The sequence below is a fragment of the Syngnathoides biaculeatus genome, chromosome 11 (genome assembly GCF_019802595.1).
Source record: "Syngnathoides biaculeatus isolate LvHL_M chromosome 11, ASM1980259v1, whole genome shotgun sequence".
NCBI classification, from domain to species: Eukaryota; Metazoa; Chordata; class Actinopteri; order Syngnathiformes; family Syngnathidae; genus Syngnathoides; species Syngnathoides biaculeatus.
Window position 1 is genome coordinate 4,850,225 of NC_084650.1, and position 18,414 is coordinate 4,868,638.

The 18,414-nt window shown below is 41.3% G+C and overlaps 1 protein-coding gene across 6 annotated transcripts in view; it reads left to right on the forward strand.

The window, feature by feature from the left end:
* The first annotated feature begins 1,105 nt into the window (after positions 1-1,105).
* The window catches only part of LOC133509104 (uncharacterized), a 39,216-nt gene continuing 21,907 nt past the window's right edge, over positions 1,106-18,414 (forward strand). For 4 of the 6 annotated variants that reach the window (XM_061835831.1, XM_061835828.1, XM_061835833.1 and 1 more), the window contains exons 1-3: positions 12,832-12,931; positions 13,045-13,112; positions 13,245-18,376. In XM_061835831.1, coding sequence (XP_061691815.1) covers positions 15,107-16,792 — 1,686 coding nt within the window. In that variant the 5' untranslated portion in view covers positions 12,832-12,931; positions 13,045-13,112; positions 13,245-15,106 and the 3' untranslated portion in view covers positions 16,793-18,376. Of the gene's footprint in view, positions 2,014-3,148; positions 3,290-12,831; positions 12,932-13,044; positions 13,113-13,244; positions 18,377-18,414 lie in introns of those variants that run through there. The other 2 variants (XM_061835829.1, XM_061835830.1) reach the window with 2 other exon arrangements.

Here is an 18,414-nt window from a genome sequence, read left to right on the forward strand (position 1 = left end):
CTGAATTTTACAACATAAAATTTTCAGTGGGTTTTTAATTCAAATCCTGGTGGTACATATTTACTTCCATATACTTTGAGCTCCAATCTGGATGAAATGCTGCTTTATGCAACAGTAGAAGTGAAGACAATTTGAGATAACACAGAGGCTGATGGTGGTTATAAAGGGTGCAGCCGGCAATAAATCAAAGTAAAATCTAATTTAGAAGCCAAATAAATTAGGTTTGATTTTTTTAGGCTGTCCTTCTCATATGACTGCATTGTAACGCAAATGTTTGTTCTAATTTTAGCGATACATTTTCAGGTTTATCCCCAAAGTTTACCTGTGTGTGTGTGTGTGTGTGTGTGTGTGGTGTGTGTGTGTGTGTGTGTGTGTGTGCGCGCGCATGCCTTTGCGTGCATGCATGTGTGTGTGTGTGTGTGTGTGTGCCCACTTTACTTCTGGGGTGACAGAATGAGGACAAATAGTGCATTGATTTTCTTAGTGTGCACATATGCACACGCACGCAGGCACACGCAGGGAGGCACATGACATCTGTGACTTTTGTCATATAATTTCAACTTTAATTTCCTTATAAACTGTCAAGCTCTAGATATCAATACTCTGAAAGCTATTGTTGGATTCATTCACACTTATTTCTAATTTATAGGACCATTATAAGATAGTAACGTCATGTATTTAAATAAAAACTCAGTGTAACACATGCTGTCTTGATTGCATTTAATTATTTGCATAAAAAGCCCCCATTTAATTCCCTGAACTCTATACATCTATTGAACAAAGGAAAGAGCAAGACGAGTATTTAGTTTAATTTTACCATACAGAATTAACGGAATGAAACCTCATCAATTTTTAACCTCTCTCTACTCATTTGTATGATTGGGAGTACCTAATTACAGGTGATAAAATCTTGTAATTTAATTACAACATTTATGTAATTGTAGTCATTTCATTATCCATCCAACTATCCATCTATTTTCAGAGCCGCTTATGCACACAGTGGCCAGGCCACTATTCTCGGCGCAGCTTCCTCCGGCGGCCCAACACCTGAACCGTATTGACACTAATTAGGCCAGGCATAGAAGCCTTGAGTTTGTCACTCTCATTTGCCAATTCATTGCACTTGAGACCGCATTAGTCTGCCTGAGTATATGGGCCTCTTGTTTTGTTTTCGCCTCGTTGTCAGGACCAGTGTTTCTGTGCCACCACAGCTACTATAAGTCAAGTCTTGTTTTTGCCTAGAATTAATTCAACCACGTTTTCATGTTTTTGGATCTTCCCTGTTGCCTTGTGTTTTTGTGGCTCTCGCCCTTGTCTTGGCGGCGACCGACACATGCCTGCCCCTTGCCGCTGTCTCGGCGGTGACCGACCCGCGCCCGCCCCTCGCCCAAGTATCGCTAGCGACCGATCCATAGCCGCCCCTCACATGAGCCTTGTTGGTGACCGATCAACGGGCACCTCTCAGCCAAAGCCTTGGCGGCGACTGACCCCAGGCCGCCTCTCGCCCACCCCTCTGCAGCCCTCGATCCACAGCGGCCTTTCGCCCAAGCCTTGGCAGCCCTCCACCAGCGTTAGCAGCCGCCGCCTTTCGACGACGCCTCGCCGGGGCTTCGTCCTCAGCGGTCATCTGTTCCTGCTTTGCCAATGGTTTCCCCCACGTGGACGTCAGCCTGAGTTGCCCCATAGGGACCCTGGTGCTTGGCATCCTAGCCGACCTCACTTTGGGTGGTCTGGGTGGCCACTAGAGAGACTGGGGTGGGGGTTTGTGTCCTCCTCCAGGCCCCCTTCCCCCTTCCCCTGTTCATTTTTTTTGTTTGTTTTTGTCTCGTCTGGTAACCACGCCAGGGAAGGGGCTCAGTCAGGGGTGTGGCCACGGCACTGCCCTGGGCTGAGCTGCTTCTGGCAACAGCCCCACACTTGAACCGTATTGACACTAATTGGGCCAGGCATACAAGCATCGAGTTTGTCACTGTCATTTGCCAGTTTGTTTTGCTTGAGACTGGATTAGTCTGCGTGAGTATATGAGCCTCTTGTTTTCACCTCATTGTCATGACCAGCGTTTCTGTGCCACCACAGCTAAATCAAGACTTGTTTTTTCCTAGAAGTAGTTCAACCATGTTTTCATGGTTTTGAATCTTCCCTGTTGCCTTGTGTTTCTGAACTGCTTATGTGTATGACCTCTGCCTGGAATAAAACCAACCTCAACATCATGTCCAGCTCCATGTTGCATGCCTTTGAGCGAAGGCTCACATACTCACACAACTAATGCAGTCTCAAGATCAATGAATTGGCAAATGCGTGATTAACTCAAGACCTATATCCCTTCCCTAATGAGTGTCAATACAGTTCAGGTGTGGCCACGCCCATGACACACACTTATACAACATTTGTGGCTATTTTTTATTTTAATAGTCATATTATTAAAAGTAACAGTCCTCTTACCTGAGTACGAAATTTGGCTACATCAAATGAAAAGCCTTTAATATATGCTGTGCGTACAATGAAATGAGTGCTTCTCCAAAAGGTGCAATAAAACAGAATAAAAATCAAAGAACATCTTGAGTAAAAAAAAACAATGTATAAAACAAGGCACAGTTACTGCTAAAATAAATAAATACACAAAAGTTCCATTAAATAATATTCCATTACAGTACTGTTATTTCAGCGGTTTGAACTCTTTTTATTTTGTAAAAAAAAAAAAAGTTTATTACAAATATAAATCGTTATGATCCACTGTTTTCTAGAGGTAACATTTAAGCTTTAGAAAGTGATTGAAATAATTACTGTTAAGGTTTTTTTTTGTTTTACAGGGTAACCAACCAGATGGTGGTCACTAATTGCATTTGAGATACATATTATATTCCCTTAAATGCACACTTTTATGTACAATAATAAAATGAATTAAAAAAATATTAAAAACACTTGGGTGGCACGTTGGGTCTGCTGCAAAGCATTGGCCTCACAGTTCTGAGGTCCCGTGTTCAATCCCAGACCCGCCTGTGTGGAGGTGGCATGTTCTCCCCGTTCCTGTGTGGGTTTTTCCGGGCACTCCGGTTTTCTCCCACATCCCAAAAACATGCAACATTAATTGTACACTCTAAATTGTCACTAGGTGTGATTGTGATTGCGGCTGTTTGTCTCTGTGTAGCCCTGCGATTGGCTGGCAACCAGTTCAGGGTGTACCCCACCTCCTCCTGCCCGTTGATAGCTGGCATAGGCTCCACCACTCCCGCGACCCTTGTGAGGATAAGCGGCTAAGAAAATGGATGGATAATAGAAACAGCTCTCAGTAAGTACTGTGAAGCTACAGGTATATAAAAAAAAACGCAACAAAAAATGATAACTAATAAATTCTGCCCAGCTAGTATATGTCGCGATACTTTCTCTACATTACAATATTTTCTCAGGTGAAAAGGTGAAGTACTAAAAAGTCATGCCAAAACCAAAAGATGAAACGGCAAAGAGTGAAGTAAAAACAAATAGTTGCTTTTGTAGTTCAAATTCGTTGGACAGCTTCCCGTGACTGTCCAAATCCAAATAACTGAAGTGCTGACTCGATCAAAATCAAAACAGGCGACCCCAGATTGCCTTCAGTTATTACTGTGGGCTCAGAGCAATAAGATATTTTATGAGGAACACCAAGTGGTTTTGCTCTTTTTGTCACCTGCCAGGTTACAGTCGTCACTACTTCATTGGTGGAGGTCAGTAGTGGGAAGCATGAGTCTGGGAGAACAATCAAACATTAGCCCGTTTTTTTTTTTTTAATAACTGAAAGAGGAGTGTCTGGATGTACCCTTAATAAAGTATCTATAAATTGTTTGGAATTTAGATTCACGCATAAAGGGGTTGTATTTTTCTGACCATTTCTGGAAGACTCTATCCCATTTACTTCCTTCCACACAATAATATTAGAACATGACATAATATTTCTCTTTTAAGAAACACTGGTGAAATTATAGACATGGATGGAGGACAGGTTATATGTTGCTGTAATGTCCAAAAATATGCAATGCAGTATTATTTTTGACTGACCTTGCCAAAAAAGTAAAAAAAAAAATCACCCACTTATATAAGTTGTCACACAACTAATTATAGTAAGATTAGATAGGTTTTGGTGTTCTACATTAATCTTTATTTAGCCTGAAGCTGGTAGAGAAATTTTAATTCCATTATTTCTGGGTATATATAGTTATCCATACAACCAAATTGCCAAACATTTCATTCACCAGCCTTGACTTAGATATGAAATAATTTATTTTAAAGTCAGAGTCTCCGCTCAAATTCATCCCAGAGGTGTTCTATATGGTGGACCTTGGTGTAGAACCAGGATGGGGCCATCTCCAAATTGTTTCCACAAGGTTTGCATATGTCCAAAATATTAGCCTCTGAGCAAAAGTGAAAATAACTCTGGATGCTTCAATATACTAGGAGATTTTGAACATTCAAACAGTTTGGAGATTATCCATTCCTGTTCCTGTCTGTGCACCAGTACACGAAATAAAGTCCATAAAAATCTGAATGACATAATTTGGGATGGATCAACTTGACTGGCCTGAGTCCTGCCCTCAACCCGATTGAACACCTTTGGGTGGCTTTTGAATGGACAGTGAGCCAGGCTATCTTGTCCAACATCAGTGACTGACCTCACAACTAACTATTTTCTTAGCCGCTTATCCTCAACAGGGTCGCAGGAGTGCAGGAGCCTATCCTAGCTGTCAACGGGCAGGAGGCGGGGTACACCCTGACCTGATTGCCAGCCAATCGCAGGGCACATTGAGACAAACAGCCGCACTCACAATCACACCTAGGGACAATTTAAAGTGTCCTATTAATGTTGCATGTTTTTGTAATGAGGGAGGAAACTGGAGTGCCTGAAGGAAACCCATGCAGGCATGGGGAGAATATGCAAACTCCACATAGGGGGGCCAGGATTGAACCCTGGACCTCAGAACGTTGAGGCCACGCTTTACAGCTGCACCACCGTGCCGCCCACCATAACACACTGGTAGGAATTTTCTAGGAATGTTATATTTCATAAAGCTAAAACTCATGTACTTATCACTATGTGTGTGATCACAGATTTGACACACATTAGGCTGGTGTCTGATTGAACCTCTAAGCTTCTGGGACACCCAGCTGTGAATGCAGCTTTTGCTAAAAAAATATATAAAAAATAATCTATTGTTTTAAAACAAGGCTGGACGGTGCCTCAGCTGGTAAAGTGTTGGTCTCAAACCTCTGAGGTCCCAGGTTCAATCCCAGACCTGCCTGTGTGGAGTTTGCATGTTCTCCCCGTGCCTGCGTGGGTTTTCTCCGGGCACTCCGGTTTCCTCCCATATTCCAAAAACATGCAACATTAATTGGACACTCTAAATTGCCCCTAGGTGTGATTGTGAGTGCAGCTGTTTGTCTCAATGTTTCCTGTGATTGGCTGGAAATCAGTTCAGGGTGTACCCCGCCTCCTGCCCGTTGACAGTTAGGATAGGCTCCAGCACCACCGCGACCCTCGTGAGGTTAAGCGGTGAAGAAAATGGATGGATAAATGTTTTGAAATATAAACTTGTTTGAAGCATTACATTACTGATGCCACTGTGATTTACTTTGGGGGATCCGATAATTTGTCTCATCACTTCATAAAATTACGACAATAGTCATAAAAATAAATAGTAGGGTAGGTTATAGCTAAGATATTACAGTATAATGAACAGAGAATTTAAGACCATTCCCCAATGGCCTTGGCTTTATTTCAGAACATTACTTTGAGAATAAAATGCCCCGAGTTCAAATGCCTTTCAAATGTGTCACTCTTTGCCACTGCTGAAAAAGTTGAATGAACTCTACACTTACAGTTTGCTGCCAAAGGCAAATGTTCTTTTAAAGAATGCAGGTTATATATATATTTATCGACACTGTCACTGGTTTTGTACTAACATACAGACAAATACAGAATTTTTTTCTACTGCAAGCTCTCAGAAATGTGTCAGATGTGAGGACTTAAATGTGTCTTTTTTTTCAAGTTGTTCAGTGAGTCAACGTGTTTTTTAACTCTAGAAAGTATAGCAAAGCAACTGACAGAAGGTGTATTTTACATTAAAAATAAATATTTGTATCCCTCATTTATTGGGAACATCTTTTTCCCAAGTATTTCACATCAGCTCTGTAGCTAAAACTTCTATCATAACAATTACATTGCATAAACTTGACACCATAAAAACTTTTTTTAAGGCAGAGAAAATGCTGGTCGTAATGACAACAGCATTGTGCCTTTGCTGTTGTGACTCAGAGTGGATTCACTTCATGTGTATAAAAAAGGAACTCTTGCAGATTTATAAAATGTTTGAAGTGCTGCACTGTTACTCGTAATGCAGGAGAAGGTGTTGAGATAGCATTGACACAGTATAATAAGGCATTTTGTATCGCGTTTGTTGTAAATGTCTCTTCAGCACACAAAAAAAGGCCCCAGTGCACAGATGACCCAGGAGTAAATGAACCCCAGTATTAGCGCTGGGGTATGGGGAGGGAGGGAGTTGGCAGGAAAACGAAATGTGGCTTTTGTGGCACTTCTTGCTCATTTTGGCACTCCCATGAAGCAAACCACAGGGGAAGATGGCTCATGTCACTTCCCTGTGGTCTCGTCACTGCGTTGAGGAGAAAAGTGGGCTAATCCCAATGCTGTAAGAGGTGTCAAGTGGGATGAAGCTGGCAAGCTTTATGACATTTGTCACAGGAATATGCAAAAAGTAAAAACGAAAACAAGTCTTTTTTAAATTTCATGCAAAATTTGGCACACAAATTATTGTTGTGTGCATGCATGTTAAGTTAATTGAAGACTTAATTGTCCTTTAGTGTGAATGAGTGTGACTGCTAATTAGCTTTTCACTACAGTATATTTGTACATGATGTGTGAGTTTGCTTTTACCCATATGATCAAAACATGAAGTTTTATCTATAACTTATGTAGCTTATCAAATAATTATTCCGTGAGGTACTATATTTGAACATGTAATTTACTTGCTCTTATTTCATAATTTACAGCCCTACATTTATTTACTAAATAAAAAACCACACAGTTCTTCTCATAAGTCTGATTATCCAGGCAAAATTTGTAAAATGAGTACAATTTTTGAAGGGCCTGGTGAAACCATTTTATTCTATTGAGACTCAAATTAAACCATGAAGCATTTCAGAAAAGCCTTATTATATATTAAAAAAAAAAACCCAACAACATAACAATAAAGACACAAATGACAGTCTTTGTTCAGTCATCAGTTGTGTTTAAAACAACAATGACAACAACACTAACAACAGTATTGTACAAATTGAACAATAAACACTTCACAAGAATTACATTATATATTATATTCAAACTCTGAAGTTCATTGTATATTGTATGTTCACTTCAAGTTTGCCCATAATATGAATTAGTTTATGAACGTTTGTTGGTCGCTCTCATTCAGGTAAAACACTGGTTGAGTTGAAGGTAAAACTATTGGAAAAACACAACAAACACTGTTGCAAACAATTCATATTTAAATACAAGACACATTATTTAGAGATCACCATCTTAATGCTACAACTCAATGGAAAAACCTTCTGAGCAATTAGCTAAAATGAGCATTTTTATCTACAAATAATGAATATTCATCCACAAAACCTGTAATAACACATGCACACAGGAAATAGAACAACACTCCCATGTGTATAGTCATATTCATCTATTAAAAAACAAGTTTATTAAAACATATTGTGACTTTCTTCTGTTCTTTTTTTCTGGCTTAGAGTGAAGTAAACCTATACCTTAATGAAACCATCCAATCACACTGCTACTAAGAGGCCAACGCAAACTTCTGGAGCCTTACTCAGAATGGTTTGAATGATACTAATGTCGTTTAAAGTAAAAGTTCACGATTATTATTATTAGATGTCATGGGTAAGCGGGGTCGGACCCAAATACAGGACTCCGAGACAAGTACAAAATATTAAGTGTGGTTTTATTCCAAATTGAAGTTGTATACCAATAAGCCATCCAAAACAGGCAGAAGCACAAAAACGCTAGGCTATAGGCAAGATCCAGAAACATGAAGCAAGGTCCAATGACTGTGACGCAACACTTGACACGTGGAAAAAAAACAGAACAAGACCACGGTCACAGATACGCTGTGACAAGAGGATGCTGTACACAACACTTGCAATCTTACGCATAGTAGTGGAGTATCCCAAAATGCATTAATGCAACGCAACGAACTGGCAAATGCTGATGACACATTCACAGCTTAAATGGCTGGTCTAATTAGTGTCCAGAATGTAACGCAGGTGTGTGACAACTGTCAGAGGTGGTACCGCCCAGGGCAGTGGTTTGGCCATGCCCCTGACATTATATAGGGTCCCTCAAGGGTCATGATTATGTCATTGCTCTCTATTAGCCCTGTTAAGGAAACCAATTGGAAAATTGATAGATGATTCCAAGGAAATGTTGAAATGCAGCCCTAAGGGGGCACAAACCAGTGCAATCTGTAGGCCGGTCCCAAGCCCAGCTAAATGCAGAGGGTTGGGTCAGGAAGGGCATCCGGCGTAAAAACTGTGCCAAACAAATATGAGCGTTCATCTAAAGAATCCCATATCGGATCGGTCGTGGCCCGGGTTAACAACGCCCGCCCCCGGCACTGCTAACCTGCAGGGTGTCGGTGGAAATTCAGCGACTGTGGGTCGAAGACAAAGAAGAGGAGGAAACCGGATCTGTCGTCAGAAGAAAAAGAGGAATGCACAGATCCTATAACTGAGTGTAGGGACTTTGAAAGTTGGGACAATGACAGGAAAAGACCAGTAGTTGGTTGACATGATGGTTAGGAGAAAGGTTGATGTACTGTGCATCCAAGAAAGCACGTGGAAGGGTAGTAAGGCTAGAAGTTTAGGAGCAGGGTTTAAATTATTCTACCATGGAGTAGATGGGAAGAGAAATAGAGTAGGGGTTATTTTAAAGGAAGAGCTGGCTAAGAACATCTTGGAAGTGAAAAGAGTATCAGATAGAGTAATGAGGCTGAAATTTGAAATTGAGGGTGTTATGTATAATGTGATTAGTGGCTATGCCCCACAGGTAGGACGTGACCGAGAGTTGAAAGTGAAAATCTGGAAGGAACTAGATGAAGTAGTTCTGAGCATCCCAGACAGCGAGAGAGTTGTGATTGGTGCAGATTGTAATGGACATATTGGTAGGGCAGATGGTGGTGGACTTTGCAAAAAGGATGGAGATGGCTGTAGTGAACACTTATTTCCAGAAGAGGGAGGAACATATAGTGACCTACAAGAGCGGAGGTAGAAGCACACAGGTGGATTATACTTTGTGCAGACGATGTAATATGAAGGAGATTACTGACTGTAAAGTAGTGGTAGGGGAGAGTGTAGCTCAACAGCATAGGATGGTGGTGTGTAGGATGACTCTTGTGGTGGGTAGGAAGATTAAGAAGACAAAGGTAGAGCAGAGAACCATGTGGTGGAAGCTGAGAAAGGAAGAATGTTGTGTGGCCTTTCGGAAAGAGGTGAGACAGGCTCTCGATGGACAGCAGAAGCTCCCGGAAGACTGAACTATGACAGCCAATGTAATCAGAGAGACAGGCAGGAGAGTACTTGGTGTGTCTTCTGGTAGGAAAGGGGAGAAGGAGACTTTGTGGTGGAACCCCAAAATACAGGGAGTCATACAAGCAAAGAGATTAGCGAAAAAGAAGTGGGACACTGAGAGGACTGAGGAGAGGCGAAAGGAGTACATCGCGATGCGACGTAGGGAAAAGGTAGAGGTGGCAAAGGCTAAACAAAAGGCATATGAAGACATGTACACCAGGTTGGACACGAAAGAAGAAGAAAAGGATCTCTACAGGTTGGCCACACAGAGGAATAGAGATGGGAAGGATGTGCAGCAGGTAAGGGTGATTAAGGATAAAGATGGAAATGTGTTGACTGGTGCCAGTAGTGTGCTAAATAGATGGAAAGAATACTTTGAGAAGTTGATGAATGAAGAAAATGAGAGAGAAGGAAGAGTTGAAGAGGCAAGTGTGAAGAACAAGGAAGTGGCAATGGTCAGTAAGGGGGAAGTCAGAAAGGCACTACAAAGGATGAAAAATGGAAAGGCAGTTGGTCCTGATGACATACCGGTGGAGGTATGACAGATGAGGTTAGACTGGAATCCCCTTGGACCATGATGTTCGCAGATGACATTGTGATATGCAGTGAAAGCGGGGAGCATGCAGAGGAACAATTGGAGAGATGGAGACATGCACTGGAAAGGAAAGGAATGAAGATTAGCCGAAGTAAAACAGAATATATGTGCGTGAATGAGAGAGATGGAGGGGGAAGAGTGAGGCTACAGGGAGAAGAGATGGCGAGGGTGGAGGACTTCAAATATTTAAGGTCAACAATCCAGAGCAATGGTGATTGTGGTAAGGAAGTGAAGTAACGGGTCCAAGCAGGTTGGAACAGGTGGCGGAAGTTGTCTGGTGTGTTATGTAACAGAAGCGTCTCTGCTAGAACGAAGGGCAAAGTTTACAAAACAGTGGTGAGGCTGGCCATGATGTACGGATTAGAGACGGTGGCACTGAAGAAACGACAGGAAGCAGAACTGGAGGTAGCAGAAATGAAGATGTTGAGGTTCTCGCTCGCAGTGAGCAGGTTGTATAGAATTAGAAATGAGCTCATTAGAGGGACAGCCAAAGTTGGAAGTTTTGGAGACAAGATTCGAGAGAGCAGACTTCGATGGTTTGGACATGTTCAGAGGTGAGAGAGTGAGTATATTGGTGGAAGGGTGCTGAGGATGGAGCTGCCAGGCAAAAGAGCAAGAGGAAGACCAAGGGAAGGTTTATGGATGTGGTGAGGGAAGACATGAGGGCAGTTGGGGTTAGAGAAGAAGATGCAGGAGATAGACTAAGATGGAAAAAGATGACACGCTGTGGTGACCCCTAATGGGACAAGCCGAAAGGAAAAGAAGAAGATTCTAAGGAAATGTTGACTTCAGAACCGGTTCTTAATCTTGACAGGAAACGGTTTTCTATTTCCACTGCTACACGAATCTTCACAAGGAGGTGCAGAAAGACATCTCTCTGCTTCATAAAAGATGCAACCTTTCCCTTCCATCCTTTTCCAACCCCCACGTCGGGCAGAAGACCATGGAGCATCTTGTACAATGTACAACCATCAGGCTGTGGAGCAGCTTTTTTGTGGAAGCTGTTACACTATTACACAGAAACAGTGCTCTATAGCCTTACATCCCTCCCCCTCCCATCTTTCCCCATCATTATTCATCCCATTACAATAAACACTTGTATTTGTTACAAGTACACATATATGACCATTGAAATGAATGGAAATATCATGTGCATTTCAAGCCTGTGACATTTTTATTTTGGTTGTGTCCACATTTCCACTTTTACATACATTCACAACTCCAAAGATAGATTCTTTAAAATCATGCCCTATTTTAATTAATTTCTTATGCCATTTGCACTATGTTTCTTAAGTCTTGAGACTTATTGGGATAATCGAGGACCTTAAGTCTCAAATTTCGTATCAGAAAAATGTAAATGTTCATATGACAAATCCCATGAATCCTTGATTTGGATCTTCTACTGTTTTGTGCTTAAGTCCAATATGACTGTTCCATTACACCGCACTTCTTGTTGGCTTTTCTTAGTTTGAATAATCTTACCAAGGCCTGGACAAGGGAAATAAGAATGAAAAATGCACTTCATGCATGCGACCACCTTGTGGAGAAGAGCTCGTTATTTCATTGTATACACAGTTATATAATGAAATTAAAGGCTTTTGATTTGGATTTTCATTGATCCCTTTAGCTGTTATTGATTGCCAGTAGCTAGTAACCCAGTGCTTCAATGCGATCATAAATCTATGTTAAAGCACAATTCATATGAGAATAGGCAAATACAAAATGTTTTTAATGTGCATTTGTGATAATTGTGTTATACACTTACTGCTCACTTAAACCATAAGCTTCAGCTCACTAATGAGGATCTAATGAGCATAAGCAGTATTGAAAATTGATGGATGGATTTACAAAGGAATTAAAAACATCACTAAAACAAGTCAGTCACCAATTTAGGAATCGCTGAAAATATTTTGACCAAAACGGCAGATAAAAAGGAAATGTCACTAAAAACTGAAAAAAGGGCAACATCTATTCATACCATTTGTTGCAGATTTTCATTCTTTTTAAAGCTCCTTATTCATTTTTAAGTGGACACTGCTGGCAGCAATGTATGACTGAACAAATTTAATAAAGAGGATCACTGCCATTCTAAACAGCCCCTAATGATGTTATAGACACTTTCAATGACATTTTATTTTTATGTTTCTGCCAGAAACATGACAAAAGCAGTTTCTTTTTTTTAAGACGGGAAATAGAGTGGATTTCTCAGATAAGTAGTCCTTCGGAGTTTTCAAGTGTCAACAGATGGAATACAACAAAATGTGTAAAAATAAAACATATCCCTTGAATCAACAGAAATACATTCTTCAGGGTGGAATCAGGAACAGTAACAAAAAGGACATAAAGATAATCAGTGCAGTAGAAGCAAGATTGCTGTATTATCCACAGTGAGACTATTTAATTAAGCAACAGTGCATGGTAAGCATTTCAAGCATTTAAAACTGAGATAAGAATATTAGCTTTGCTATGGTAACTCTGGATCTTTTACAAATTGGTAGGCGATATCATATCGGTGACATCTTCCCACACTGCGCCAAGAAATGAGACATAAGACATTATTATTATTAGTGGCCAGTTGAGTAAATTGAATGAAGGATTCATGTTCTGGGTTCATCCACAACCTGATTACCTGTGCTGATTGCCACACCTGTGTTGGTTTGCCATCCTTACCTGGGTGATCACACAGAGAGGAGGTTATGTGGAGTAGAGCAGAGAAGCAGAGTAAGTCTAAATGTTTGACAATGTTTAACCTTTTATTTTGGTCCATTCATATGCATACAAGCACGACATTGATGTGAAATGTTTTGGGGTTTTTTTTTGTTATTCAAATGCAGTTTGGGACAGACGCTTGTGGCCTTCATAATGTCATTGAAGAGTTTGCACCCTTGGTAGGCGGAGCGAGGTTGGCTCATTCTCTTGATATTTGTGTGTTGCTTTAATTAATTGTTTATATACAAAAATTTATGTATAATGAAGTGTGTTTTTAGAGAAAACTGAACTTTGTACCTATTAATATTGTCATGTGTTTTTTTAGTCACAGAGGTTGAAGATGCAATAACGTTTGCGTCAGTTGAACTCTACGTCTCATTGATGCCAAGGGCTGCTACAGTGAAACTCATCCACTGATTGGAGCCATCTTCTATCAAGTACCATTCCCCATCTGTGGCTTCCCAATGCTGCACCTGTGAGAGACCTTTGGTAGCTGAGGGTAAAGTCACTTACAGAGACACTGAACTGTTTAAGTAAAGGTTGAACAGTTCTCTGCTTTGCCTGTGGTATGAGACAGTGGACATTTTAAGACTTTCTGACATGACCTAAACAATTCATAAATGCTCTGAAGGTGTGATTCTTCCCTTCATTTGTTTGGAAATGAAATTGCTGGTTAAAGGGGGACTTTGATGGTATATTTCATAATTTTGAAAATGACATATGTTATGGTATTTATCAGCTTTTGATGTGTTCATTAGGTGTAAACTGATTTATGGTTTACCGTATTTTAAAATCTGCATAGAAACAATTTAAAACCTCTACTTATCCGATTGAGCCCAGATAAGACACTCCAAAGCCATTTTTTTTATACCAACAGTGGGTTAAACAATATAAAAATGGCAACAGGTTCTGAAAACTCAAAAGTCAAAACTCAACTGATAAGGTCCAGCTCCCGTGAGCGAACCTTAACAGCAAAAGGCCAAGAGTTGCAAATGGAGGAACAAAGGATAAGGAAGAAAGCTTTCAACAGTGCATACGAGGCTTTGAGACTTGAAGCTAAGGAGATAAGAACCAAATTGAAGACTTTCTGCTTAGAAGAGGATCTTGAGGAAATGCAAAGAAAAGTTAAAGCCAAACATGACAGTGTGCCAGCATTATGAGTCAATCAAACTCAATCTCACAAGCACTCCAGACGTTGTCAAGAAAATGGATGCATGCAGTACCTTATCTGAGATTTTTGGCCTTGTTAATAAACGAATGGAGAGTGTTGGGCAAGCAGTTACTTTCAATGATTGTCTTGAGAAGGAAAGAGTAAGGATGCAGTTAAGTAAAAGAGAATATGGATCTGTTTTTGGAAGAGCCAACACAGAAACAGAGGTTTCATCGTTTAAAGTAGGAGATGACAGAGTGAGCGCCATCTCCAGGTCTTCCAGTAAACGAGCTGATGCAGAGGCTGACCTTGCTGCCAAAGTGGAACGATTAAAAGCTATCCAAACATGTAAATGTTCAACAAGCAAAGCTGGAGAAACTGGAGACTGACTGGAAACTAAAGGAAACAGAAATGATGGCAGAATTCAAACAAAAGGAGGCTGAAATGAAATCAAAGTTGGATAAGGAGAAATCAAAGTTAGAGCAGCTGCAAGCTGACAGTGAAGTCAAGGTGGCAGAGGCACGTGTGAAAGCCTATAACCAGTTTGATGCATCTGGAGACTTTATTGAAGTGACTGAGAAGGTCCCATTCGGCAGTCTTAACACAGAGTACAAACCTCTAAGTCCACAAGCTACACCTTTTGTGCCTCAACATGAAAGGCCAACTCATGGAGTTTATGCCGCTTACCTGTCCCAGAACCATCAATTTTTATACGCGACCCCTTAAAGTTCATAGACTTCAAGGTATCTTTTAAGGCCCTGATCGATCAGAAGCCCCTCCCAGTGAGTGAGAAAATGATCTATATGAAGAGTTATTTAGCAGGAGAGGCACGTAAGGCTGAGGAAGGTTTCTTTTACCGCAACTCAGAGATGCATACTGTGGTGCCTGGGCTGTTTTAGAGAACCGGTATGGCAGTTCTTTTATAGTCCAAAGAGCATTCAGAGAGAGATTCATTAATTGGGCTAAGATAGCCAACAACAACCCAAGAGCACTAAGAGTTTGCAGATTTTCTTCAAGGCTGCGCTGAAGCTATTCTCATGTTAAAGGCTTGTCCATCCTCAACGACTGTGAAGAAAATCACAAACTTCTCAAGAAACTGCCTGAGTGGCTGTGGCACAGATGGAGTCGAAGTGTTGAGGAGTTGGATCGATCCAGTGACTATCCAAGCTTCCTACAATTCAAAAAAATTAATGCAAAAGAAAGCCAGAATTGTTTGTAATCCAATCGCTTCCCCTTTTATGATAAATATAAGAACAAGTGATGAAGGGTTACCAAATAAGGCCAAAGCATTCAACACCAACACCCAAATGAAAGGCTCTAATTCAGCAACACCAGAAAGCTCTAAGTCAAAGCAGTCATATTTAGTCTGTAAAAGTGAAGTACATGGTACTGCTGACTGCCCAGACTTTGCATCAAAAACCATGTATGACAAAAGAGCCTTCATTTATCAACATCATTTGTGCTTTGGATGCTTACGGATTGGGCACAATGCCAGGGATTGTAGAAGACGACAAACCTGTAGCACATGTGGTAGACGTCATCCCACCTGCTTACATCAAGAACATTTGAGATCAGCAGAAATGACAAGTAATGACTCTGTTGCCACAGGGGGCCATGTAGACAAAGAAGTCCATAAAGTTATGTCCCATGCCTTGTCTCAACATGCATTCGCCATATCCAGTATCGTTCCTGTCTTTGTGTCCTCACCAACTGAACCCGGGAGAGAGATACTCACCTATGGTCTTTTCGAAACACAGAGCGACTCCACATTTATTCTGGAAGATTTACTTCGAGAACTGAATGTGGGAAAGCAGCCGGTCCAGCTTAAACTAAGCACAATGACAGCTGTCATCATAGCCAGTAACACCACTAGTGGTTTTAAAGTACGGGGATTTAACTCTGAAGTCCAAATACAACAGGCTTATACATGTGACTTCATACCAATGGACAAATCCCACATCCCTGTCAAAACCACCGCACTTCAGTGGCCTCACCTCAGCCATCTAGCTAAAAAGTTACCACCGCTTCAAGATTCTGAGGTGGGACTCCTTATCGGCTATGATTGCCCATCGGCTTTAGCTCCCCTTGAGGTTATTATGGGTGGTGGAAATGAACCCTTTGTTCAACGGACTATTCTCGGCTGGAGCATCATAGGGTCAGCCAACCCTCACCTGGATAGACGGGGGAGCCGTACTTTTCTGCATCGTGTTTCAGTTAAAGAACAGCCTGTGCCCACTGTTATGGATGTGTTAAAGGTTCTGGAGTCAGACTTCAATGAAAAGAGCCATGAGGACAAGTATGTGTCTCAAGATGATGTTCGGTTCATACATCTTCTGAGTGATAATATCAAGCAAGAAGAGGATGGACACTATCAGATGCCCCTCCCTTTTAGAAATAGCCCACTAACTCTGCCAAACAATAAAAGGCTAGCTGATGTTAGGCTGCAACATCTGAAAAGGAAGTTATCTGTCAATAAGCATTATCATGACCAATACACTGCCTTCATGGATGAGATAATTAGCAGAGGTGATACAGAGCCAGCCCCTGCAGTTTTGGAGGGAGAAACTGCATGGTACATTCCCCACCATGGGGTGTACCACCCAAGGAAGCCAAATAAGCTAAGAGTTGTGTTCGATTGCTCAGCAATGTTTAAAGGCATCTCTCTAAATGACACCTTACTTATGGGCCCTGATTTAATTAATTCACTGGTCACATCAATATAAAGGACCACCTGCCAACGTGCTGTGGGATCCTGTCAGTCGTAGCCTCCTTGTACGATCCACTGGGATTTATGGCCCCTTTCACTCTGACCGGAAAGTGCATCTTACAGGAGCTGTGTCACAAAGGCATCGGACGGGATGAACCAATACCTGACCATTTGAGTTTACGATGGGACAAGTGGAAAAATGACCTTAAAACACTGAAGGACATAACTATACAAAGATGTTACCACCCTTCACACTTTGGTAACATTATAAGCACTGAATTACACCATTTTTCTGATCCTAGTTGTACAGGATATGGGTCCTGCTCCTAACTGAGGTACAAGAACGATGAAAATGAGATTCATTGTAGTTTGGTTATGGCCAAGGCGAGGGTCGCACCCTAAAAGATTACAAGCGTCCCAAGATTGCAACTTGCAGCTGCAGTAACTTCAGCCAGGATGAGTGCCATGCTGAAGGAAGAGCTTCAGCTGGAAATAGAAAGGGAATGCTTTTGGACTGACTCTCAAGTTGTGTTGGCATACATAAATAATGAAACACGAAGGTTCCACATGTTTGTCGCAAATAGAGTTCAACTCATCAGAGAGAAAACTGATCCAAATAATTGGTACTACGTCGATACAACTCAAAACCCTGCTGACTTTGCTTCCAGGGGACTTGGTGCTGCAGATATCTCCTCATTTGGCTGGTTGTCTGGTCCTAAATGTCTATGGGAACCAGAGGTACTTCAAACATCTAAACCCTCTATTGAGCTCTTGGTTGGTGACCCCGAGGTCAAGTCTGTTCATGTGTCTGCAACTCAAGTAAATACACAGGCAGATATCCTGGGTCGACTGGAGAGGTTTTCTTTCAAAGTTGCTTGAACCCTTAACTCCAAACCATCTTCTCCTGATGAACCCTAAAATTGCTATACCACCCCCGGGGAACTTTGTGAAGGAGGATTTGTATGCCTCCAAAAGATGGCGTCGCGTGCAATATTTAACAGAGCAGTTCTGGGTCAGATGGAGAAAGGAATACCTCCTGAACCTCACCTTGAGACAAAAACGGCACATTCCTCGGCGCAACCTAAACGTTAATGACATTGTCATTGTCAAGGAGGATACTGTCCCAAGAAATGAATGGCTCTTGGCTCTAGTGGTTGAAACTATAGTTGGGCCGGATGGATTGGTGCGTTGGGTCAAGGTTAGAGTTGGAGAGCGCAAGTCAGCCATAGAAAAGCACTCGCCCTCAAAGCCCTCAATCATTGTACGGCCTATTTAAAAAAGTAGTACTTTTACTTGAAGGTATTTGAGATAACAACTCCTATCAGACCTAATATTGATCCGTTACATTGTGACCTAAATCAAGTTTGTTGCCATCAGTAAAATCATATATCGTTATTTGTCTTTGTTTTGTTTAATCATATTATGATTTGGTGGGAGTATTAGTGGCCAGTTGAGTAAAGTGAATAAACTATTCATGTTCTGGGGTGATCCACAAACAAGCTGATTCCCTGTGCTGATTGCCACACCTGTCTTGGTTTGCCATACTTACCTGGGTGATCACACAGAGTGGAGGTTATGTGGAGTAGAGCAAAGAAGCAGAGTAAGTCTAAATGTTTGACATTTTTATTTTGGTCCATT